The following is a 10,448-nucleotide window of genomic DNA, read 5'->3' as shown; positions in this document are numbered from 1 at the left end:
GAACTCAACTTGAACCTCGTGTTTTTTTAAGATGTGACCGCGTTCATGTGATTGTGTATGTATGTACGGGACTGAGAGACAGGCTTTGTGTGTGTGTGTGTGTGTGTGTGTGTGGGGGGGGGGGGGGGTGGGGTGTGTGTAAAACTGGCCACTTTACAATCTGAAGCCGCAAGCCAGTAACTCTCACACTGAATTTCAGTGTGTTTACTTTCATAAGAGCACAGAACACCACACGTCTGTCATCCACCCCCACCCCACCCCCACCCTGAGTCTTTTCATCTCCCTCTCCCTCTCTCTCTGCTCTGTTCTCTCTTCCTTCTCTGCACTTGCTCTCTCACTATGCGTGTGTATGTTCGATATGAGGATTTGCTAAAGTAATGGTATTCATGCTTTAGACACACACAGAGACAGAGGGACGTTAGCAGTCTTTTGGACTGTATCTTAAAATGCTCTGCTATGCATGTACGTATGTGTGAGAGAGAGCTGGAGAGAGACAAATAAGATGAAATTTTGTGTACATGCGGTACGTTTTCTCTCTCTCTCTCTCACACACACACACACATATTCACACAGACATTCACTCACTCTTTCAGTCTCTGAGTATGAAAACAAAATTGTAGTCATGGCCATCCTTTGAGCAATGCAAACTGCTATGTTCCACATCTACAACATACTTACAATTCACAGCCTCATAGAATATATCCCTCTCATCCTTTTGGCCTCTCTCTCTGTCTGGCACAAACACACACACACACACACACACACACAAGGAAATGGGGCATTGTGTCCCAGAGGGTCCATGCTGTTGTTCTGATAAAAAGCATTTTTAAAGACTGTAAATAATGAATGAACTTACCTCTATGATTGCTAAGCTATGCAGTGCTTATCTAAAGCAGGTCTATTTTCCATTTCCACTTCACACAGAGAGAAAAATGTTCCAGAGAAATGATGCATGTGTGTGAGACTGAGAGAGAGAGAGGGAGAGAGAGATTGTTTACTATCCAGAGTATTTGTATGTTGTGTGTGTGTGTGTGTGTGGGGGGGGGGGTTTGTCATTTGTCTGTAATGGTGCGTGTTTTGCGCCTGACTACTGACGCAGACAACCCTCAAACTCAACTGAATATCGATAATGATAATAATAATAATACAAAAATGCACTCATCAGACCGTGTTGTACATTTGACCAGTCCGTTATTCCATCTAAAAAGGAGTAATTTCCCAAAGCATTCATGAATAAAATGAGGAAGGAGCAGGGAATTAACTTGGCGTCGGTCACTCTGCTATTGCATATCCGTTCAAAGACTACTATTTACCAATTTCTCTTTCTGCCCCCGAGGTTGTTTGGCGGCAATTTGTAACTCCCTACAGACCTAGAGTGGTGAACAGAAGCTGATGTGCGTGCCAGGTGTACTCTCACGCGCAGACAGAGTCCAGTCTCTCCATGCAGTCTCACGCGCTGCGGCACTAACACAAAAGAAACTTGGCTGTCTACACACTTGCTGACGTAAAACAGGGAAGAAAATATATGATGGGGGAGGGGGGGGGTTCTTTCTTATTAATATTATTATTTTGGAGAAGGCAACTCTTGAGAAATTAACATTTTATCATCGATCCTTAACACAAAAGCCATCCACAAGTCTCGCCATACACAATCCGAGGCAACTCGTCTGACCTGCCACATCACGAAGAGACAAAAGAGAGACAGCCTCTTGAGAGAGAACAGTGGCACCCTGGCGATGCTATAACAGAGAGAGTAGACTATAGAAAGTTTCGATAATATTCTAGAGCTACTGATTCACCTTCCGACCTGAGGCAGTTTAAATCTTCAGTCATCCTAACGCGTTCACCCAACGTTACCCATTTTAATCAAATGTCCGCGCCTCAACTCTCTCGGCTCGGTTAATTGTCCTATTTTTAGAGACCAGCATTTTGTCGTAAAACAACATTTGTTCACACGGATTATCTGAAACAAAATGCTTTGTGCCTAGTTTAATCGACCTAACAGAACGCATGGACAATCTTACACCCGGGGTGCGCCTCTCCATACTCCAATTACTGTTGAAACTGTATTATGCGTCCCCGCTCCTGTAAGCGTGACGCGTTGCCTCTAATAGCTCCAATCCCGCATCCCTGGAGTTGATATTAGCATATACGAACCTTTACCATCCAATTAGGTGGCTTGGATGCAGAGGAAGGCGTGACTGACCAAGCTAATATATACATGGCTTGAACCGTGTACTCACGCCTGCAATCTGTAACGTGGGGAGAAGGTGATGTTTGCAAGTTTTCTGCTGCATTAATCGAAAAACACGAGAAAAAAAAACATATTTGCACACTGAATGCAGAATAGTACTGGGTTTGATCTGCGTTTTGGCTAGCCCCCTGAGAGACAGAAGTGGCTCCTAAAACACAGTCCTGGGATTGGACACCACTACGAGCAGGAACGGTGGAGGAGTTTACTGCACAGTGTGGGTGAAATCTCCTGGAAATACGTCCGTTGAAGCAACCAAGACATTGGAAGATCATCTATGACCTCGAATGGTTACGATTTCATGCCGCAGGCACTAGGGTCTGGGGGTCTGCGGGCGAATAACTTCCTTGACCTAACAGAGTGATTCTACACAGGTAATCGGTACTCCAGAAATACCTTTGGGTACTTAGTTTTCTATTGTGAAAGGGGCAGAGACAAGAGGAATATAAGTACAAATCGGATATCTAAGCCTAGTGCACAGAGACCTTCCCCTGGTGCTGATGATGACAGAAAACAGCGAGATGGAAAGCGAGCAGCAGCCCCGCGAGCTCCAGCGGTCACCTAGCACCATGTCAATCGCACCTGCCTCTAAGGTAAGAAAAACCGAACCGGCTTTAATGATATAGACACACCTGGCCCCGCAATATTTGAAAAATTAAATTGTGTATGTCAGCTCACGGCCACCAAAAAGCCGATGGCTCACCATACGCGCAAACTACTCTTCTGTATTTATTTTAACACAAGAATGGACTGTTCCGTGCCACAGCATTTCCAGCGAAATTCTGAACGACAGTTGACCATTTTAGAACTAAAGGACTTTAAAAAGTCTGCGTTTAAGAAAGGTTTAGAGAGGAAAACGTGCAAGCAACGCCGTCTTGCATTCCCCATGGAGTATGTTATGGGTCATCCATAGTCTAAAGATAGCAATGCTAAGACCTTAAAAATGTGATTTCGGTTAATGGATGAAATCAGTTTTGAAATAGAAGATTAACACTGGACTTGATATATGCTTTTACCTCTGACTTGGGCGCGCCTTAGTGGTCAGCAGTTTAATTCAATGGCTGCGCGCTCTCTTTGCGTCATCAATGATAGCACTTACGTCATTTCTACAGCGAAAATGGTTAAAAATGACGTTAGAAATCTGCTACTTGTGCATGCATGTCGTGAAACTTGATCTGATTAATAGGTAGAGTTAAAGCGAGACTGTCGTTTTTGTGCTGAAACATTTTTGAAAGTAAGCCACTACTTAACCAGTGCGTTCGCGAACGCTCACGTGAATGAATGTGTGTGCATCATGATGTATGTGCGTGCGGGCGATCGCGCGCGTGCGCTTGTGTGCGTGCGGTTTTGAATTGAGTCATAGGGAAAGGGTGTGGGTTACTGGTCTTTATTGAATGTGAAATTGTCTTAAGTCTGTATCAGCTGATTGCTCAGAAAACTATATAAAGCTGTTTAACACTGTGACAATCATTTAACACTGACACAGGAGAACAAACATATGTTTGGGTATATGATGTGTGTGTGCATGTGTGTGTAACGTAGTAAGCCTCTCTTCTCATTTGTAAACATGAGTTTCAGCGTTTGTGTATTACCATCTCAATGTCTTGACCCTGACAATAGCCCTCATGTTCCCTTTTTCCCTCCCTCCTTCTCTAATGCTCTCTCTCTCTCTCTCTCTCTCTCTCTCTCTCTCTCTCTCTCTGTCTGTCTCTCTCCCCTCAAAAGACAAACACAGGCAACCTGAAATTTGGTTGCCTGCTCTGCTTCAATGTCTCCTGCTCTCACAGGGGGGCATATGGACAATGAATAACAAGATGTTTGCACATTCTTTTCCCTCCCTCTCTCTCTCTCTCTCTCTCTCTCTCTCTCTCACTCTCTCTCTCTCTCTCACTCTCTCTCTCTCTCACTCTCTCTTTCTGTCTCTCTCTCACTCTCTCTCTCTGTCTCTCTGTGCATCTATGTGTCTTGGCCTTTTAGAACATATCACTCGAACTCTTCTTTTTTTTGTCTGTTTCCAATTTCACTGAGGTAATTCCAGCTTAGAGACATCAGGCAATTTTTACTCATTCAAGTAAAGTCTGTTGTGTGACTGTGTGTATTGATTTTATTTTATTTCACAGACCTTGTTTAGCTGAATTAAGTTGACTGCAGGTTTTAAAAGGGGTCATCACTTCTGTTGCGTGTTGCATTAAAGGCATTAAGTCAAGGTTAAAGAGAGAGTCAGAGTCACTGAGGCTTTTACAGACTTAAGGGACACACACACACACACACACACACACACACACACACACAGAGTAAGCGAGAGAGAGAGAGATACACATCAAAAGGTGTGGAGTCAATAGGTTTAAGTCAGTACTCAAAAGGTTCTGATGTTTACGTCTATTGGGTGTATTGAGTGTCTGCAGGAATTAAGCACACACACACACACACACACACTCACATATATACACATACACAACTAATATATGCTTTCATAAGCTCAGTGGGCTGATGTCTGTCAAAATATAATGTTCCCTGAGTTCCACACAATTGATTTTATACCAGGCAGGGAGTTAGAGAGAGCGGAGAGAGAGACAGAGAGAGAGAGATGGGGCAGAGGGAGAGAGAGAGATGGGGGGTAGAGAGAGAGAGAGAGAGAGACAGAGAGAGGGAGAGAGAGAGATGGGGGGATAGAGAGAGAGAGACAGAGAGAGGGAGAGAGAGATGGGGCAGAGAGAGGGAGAGAGAGAGATGGGGGGTAGAGAGAGAGAGACAGAGAGAGGGAGAGAGAGATGGGGCAGAGAGAGACAGACAGACAGAGAGAGCGAGAGAGAGAACAGTGGTGTGCTGCTCTGGACATTGTGCTCCAGTGTAATAATACTTTAATAGTCATTTGTGAATACGATAAACAAATATTTCTAATTAACTTTATTACGTCACCCACGCAGTATATTAAAATATTTTGAACATAGGCGTTTTGTTATTATACATGTAACATTATTAAGCAATGTCATTGTTTTGCATTTTCTCGGAAAACAAATGAAAAAAAAAAAAGAATGCGGGGAAAAGAGAGAGATTGCGAGCGAGAGAAAGAGAGAGAGCGCGAGAACAGGAGAACGGTCGTGCTGATGTCACACGTCCGATTAACGATCTTGTTGTTCAGTTCACTCAAAAGCACACAAACATTCACGCAACACACAAAGTGTGGAAAAACTAGAAGAAGATAAAATTAGAAACATACATTTTTGCTCCTATCTTTACTGCTGGGGGGGCTGGGCAGTGACTGCGGTAACAGACAGGTCACAAAAAGTCAAGACAAACGCTCTGTTTTTGCCCCATTTCCAAATTCTCTCCTTCTCTCCATCAGAAACCGTGACGTAGAGAGACTGACTGATAAACTGTCTTTTATCTCAGAGGACGCTTTGTGTCTGTCTTGTTGATCATTTGCAGAGATAAGCATACCATACAAAAGCAGCTGACATATACACACTTTGATGTGTGTGTGTGTGTGTGTGTGTGTGTGTGTGAGAACTGGTAGTCCTCCTTTCATCTACATTTGATTGACAGATTGATTGACATTTTCTACAATAGAAGGCAGTACCCTAATATTTAATATGTTAACAGTGGCATTTGAATATTTCCATGCCTGTATGACATTACATTTCTACTTGTTAATAGATCGTTATAATGAACTTGTGCAAAAACCAACTGTCCCCATACCAAATGTATTCACGCCATCTGTGTGTAAGCCTGTATGTTGTGGCTTTAATTTGCACGGGTCCTGTGTTCTTTGTGACTGTATGTGAGAGAGAATTAAACTCTCTCTCCCGTTCTTCCCATTTGTCATCGTTATTTTAATAAACTGTCAGCCTTCCCTACAGGAATGCTTACCTTTTAGGTTACACAACCCTAATTTTGTTCTCTCTTTCTGTCTCTCTCTCTCTCTCTCTGCCTTTCTCTCTCTCTCTGCCTTTCTCTCTCTCTGCCTTTCTCTCTCTCTCTCTCTCTCTCTCTCTCTCTCTCTCTGCCTTTCTCTCTCTCTCTCTCTCTCTCTCTCAACATCAGTCCTTTCTGTCTGTTCATTGTGTGTTCACATTTGCCTTTAATGTTTGTGGTGTCTGTAGCTACTAAAAAGTTTTGTTTTCTTTTTTTTGTTTGCTACTATTGGGTGTTAGCTAATCCCGACAGCATGTTTTAAAATGAAAAGCAATGCTTTTGGTTGCTTAAAGAATTGTTTTTTTGTTTGTTTTTTTACTCTACTTCCCTCGGCTAACTTTGTTGTACACGTTTCTTCGGACTTTTTTTTTTTTTAAAAATATGGATGAGCCACACTGCACATTTTCCATCAAAAATGTTGAGTGCATTTTTTTTGCCGGAGCTGCAATATAAAGAACGACAATGTTCAACAAACAATTTATCCGTTTGGCCCCGAAGATGTTTTCCGAACATGACTGAGGAAGCTTAGTCTCAACTGGGTAAAAAAACAAAACAAAAACAAAAACAAAACACGTTACCGCACAAAATGACGCTTTGATGCTAAATGAACTTGATTCGCACGGACAAGAAATACACATCTAGATAAACCTTGCTTAATTTACTGTTGTTGCCAGGACGATGACCCGTTTCAGACACATTGGGGCCACACTTCTAATTACGCTCATCAATTCTGCATCAGTTCTGCCAGGTCTGCTCCCCGCTGACTGTGTGTAAGAAAGGAAATGGTCTTTCTGTCTCTGGGTCTCTGTATGCATCTAACTCACACACTTTCTCGTGCGACCCTTTTCAGACGGACGGCTGAAGTTAGGCTCTTGAGCTTGGGGGATGATGATTTATGACGCACACACGCGCACACACACACACACACACACACACACACGTTCGGATGATTCATAACACACACATATACACACATAAATGAAAGGCCTGACTGAATCACGCTGAGTCTAAATGATACTCTGTTACACAAGAAAAAATCAAATTTTTTCTATTAAACTATTAATCACGATATTTTTACTGTGCTGAGAGTGGTGTGTGTGTGTGTGAGAGAGAGAGGGAGTGGGTAGTAAAAGAGTGTTTGAGTGTACATGTGTTTGTGATATGCCACACACATATAGTCTCATGAATCAAAGTGACTTCATGTTCTTTGTGGTGACTCTCTCTATTCCAGCTGAACTTAAAGTCTCTCCTCAGAGAACTAATTCGTGCTGCTGCAAGAAGATAAGTTTCCATAGAGACTTCCTCACATGGCAGTCAGTCAGTCAGTCTCTCTCTCTCTCTCTCTCTCTCTCTCTCTCTCCCTCTCTGTCTCTCTCTCTCAAACAGACACACACACACACACATACCATGTATGTTAACCTTGTATGTATAAACAGCGTGTGATTTAACATGAGGACATTTGAGAATAGAGCTTGAGATATTCTTTTGGGAAGGAGCGTGCGTCTGTGTGTTTTTGTGTGTCTGTGTGTTTTTGTGTGTGTGTGTGCGTGTGCGTGACTGTTTATGATGAGTTGACTGACCTCTGAAAATTGACTACATGAAACACTCTGGACTGTCTCAGTTAACCTTTTCTGTTTGGCACCAACCCTTCACTTATACCTCATTACATGTATTGACTGCTATATGAGAAACACATAAGCTCACACACACACACACACACACACACACACACACACACACAAACACTGAGAGGCTTTGGGAGAGACAGGGGCATATATTAACCTTGTGTGTTTGACATGGCCCTCATAAAAGATGTATTGCTACAGACACACACTCACACACACACACATACTTTATCCCTCTCCTATGCAACCAATGTGTAAAGCTGCCTGCTGACACACCTGCCCCCCCCCCCCTCTGCTGTCTCTGTATCTGATTGGCTAAATGACCTCATGCTTCAACATGACAGCCAGTGTACCCAATGGCATGACTGCATGAGGGGTTGAGCGACTTCGGTCTTTTCACCCCTTCGATTAGCCTCTGACAAGCCAACGGTACCGTAATGATCTAAGGACTCTCTATAAAGAGTGAACTGCGTGTCATCAGTGACGGAGCGGAAGCGATGAAACCGGCACCTACACACAGGCCCCTGACAGCCGCTGGCCGCTGAGCAGTAGGGGACAGGTACACACGCCAGCTACAGTGAACAAGAACAAGTCGCTTCCCACAGACCCCGGGTTCTGTTTGCCAAGTGCCGAGCAGTTTGGACTCAAACGCTGAATCAGATGTAGGACACAGCTTGGTGCCATGTGTGTTTTCTTTGTAAATGAAATTGAATGATATTTTTATGCAACTTACGCCAACCTTACTTTTTTCTTCTTCACTGCTGTCTCTCCAGGTGGTTCAGTCGTGGGAGTGATAAAATATAGCTATGTTTCGTGTGTTTCTTAGAGAAGAAAGATGCTGACTGGTCAGTTTAAGATGAGCGAATGTCTTGGTCATGTTGTGTTTAGAGCACATACTGCAAAAGAAAGAACACGAAAGACCAAAAGCTTTTGCTTTCAGTGTGTGACTGTATTAAAATAGTCCTGTACCAAGAGTATGGTTCCAAAAAGAAAAAAGAAAAGATCTTTTAAGATGCTTTGTTTTATAATACAAGGCTGCGTAACTTCGACTCATTCGCGGTAAATTCACCCAGACACCTTCCCATTAGAATACACAATGATTCACATTCAGACAAATTCACGCTTGTACTCTACTGCTTTCTGTCTGTGCCCTGATCTCAAATTGATTCAGCCGTTTCCTGACGGGGCATTTTACATGTTTGCGTAAGATGAATCCAACTAAAAAACCTCTAAAGGTCGCTACGCTGATCCCCCCCCCTCCCCCACCTCAAATTATTTTTCTTTTCTGTTTCTTTCTCTCTCTCTCTTTCTTTACAGCTTCTGCGCCTGAAGCGCTCTCTCTCTTTCATGCGCAGTAAAAGTGTGGAGAACTTTTTCCAGCGTTCCCAGAGCGACGCTCGACCGCCTCCCGACTTCCTGTACGACCCTCCGCCTCCGTCCCCGCCCCTGTTGCCGGGGTCACCGTTACCCGGTGACTGCTCGCCTTCGCCGTCCCCCTCTCTGAGCCCTAACCCCTCCCAGTCATCGCACTCTCCATCCATAAGCCCCTCCCCCTCATCCCAACAGCCCCGCCCCCAGCTGACTCACTGCTTTTTGGAACACGTGTTCCGTCGGCCAACCAGCTGTCAACTGTGCAAGCACATAATTGTGGGTAAGCGGCTTTATAAACACATCTAAAAAAACGTGTGAAAATATTTGCATATCTTTCATGGAACTGCATAAAAGATCTCAGTCCATCCATTCCATCTTTCATTTTCTTTTACACTTAGCATTCTCGGTAGCTTAGCAGCAGCTTTTCATGTTTATAAACATAAAAATTCATTGGAAAGTCTTCTTTAGAGTGTATGTACCCAGCAATATTCATATATGGATATGAACAGATCAAATCTTTTTATGTCTTTGCTTTTCTCAGTCATATTTAATATTTCATTTGTTGGGAGTGTTAAAACATGTAGAGAAGTTTGAGGAACAACTGGCAATAACTGCAGGTATTCAGATATTTATTACCAGAATTCTAGAAACAGTCTGAAGTACTTCTTAGCTTTCAGAATTGTTATTAAAATCATTTGTCAAAAGAGAGGAATTTAGTTCAAGATTCCGAAGCTCAACACAGAAACAAACTGCCAAACTCATAAAATGACCTCACACATATAGAAATACACAAATACAAATTGAACTATGGTTTTTAAAGGTTTGAAATGAATTGGAAAGTCAAACCAATATGTATTCAACTGTTTATACAACTGTTCATAGCTTAGTCTAGGATAAAACCGTTCAACCGAACTCAGAGGCCTAAGAAACCATTGGCAGTAATATGTTAGAATCTTCTAGAATCAGTAAAATATAATATTACTTTTCACCTGTACATCACAAGCAGCGAACAGCTGGCTGCCACTCTAATTCACAGGGCTGCGATGAGAGGCCTACTGGAATTAATCTAGTGGCAAAGAGCAGATTAATGAATCATTCAAATTTAGCCAAGAATTATTTTGTCATTTTTATAATAGGGATAATTATCCTGGGCGTATTTTTACACAGGTTTATTCACTAGATATTTTGAGAGCAAACATCACACAAGACGTCCACATCATCATGTTGTAGACTCTAGCACCATAATAATATAAAAAAGGTACTATAGTACCTGATGCCACTCATTT

General features: G+C 42.7%; 1 protein-coding gene across 1 annotated transcript in view; it reads left to right on the top strand.

Annotated features, from left to right (window-relative positions):
* The first annotated feature begins 2,754 nt into the window (after positions 1 to 2,754).
* Positions 2,755 to 10,448, top strand: part of LOC115829804 (SH3 and cysteine-rich domain-containing protein 2-like) — a 16,568-nt gene continuing 8,874 nt past the window's right edge. The window contains exons 1-2 of the mRNA XM_030793968.1: positions 2,755 to 2,844; positions 9,109 to 9,442. Coding sequence (XP_030649828.1) covers positions 2,755 to 2,844; positions 9,109 to 9,442 — 424 coding nt within the window. The remainder of the gene's footprint in view (positions 2,845 to 9,108; positions 9,443 to 10,448) is intronic.

This window comes from Chanos chanos, chromosome 16 (genome assembly GCF_902362185.1).
Source record: "Chanos chanos chromosome 16, fChaCha1.1, whole genome shotgun sequence".
NCBI lineage: Eukaryota > Metazoa > Chordata > Actinopteri > Gonorynchiformes > Chanidae > Chanos > Chanos chanos.
The sequence above is the reverse complement of the archived record's forward strand: the minus strand, read 5'-3'. Positions and strand labels throughout refer to the sequence as shown.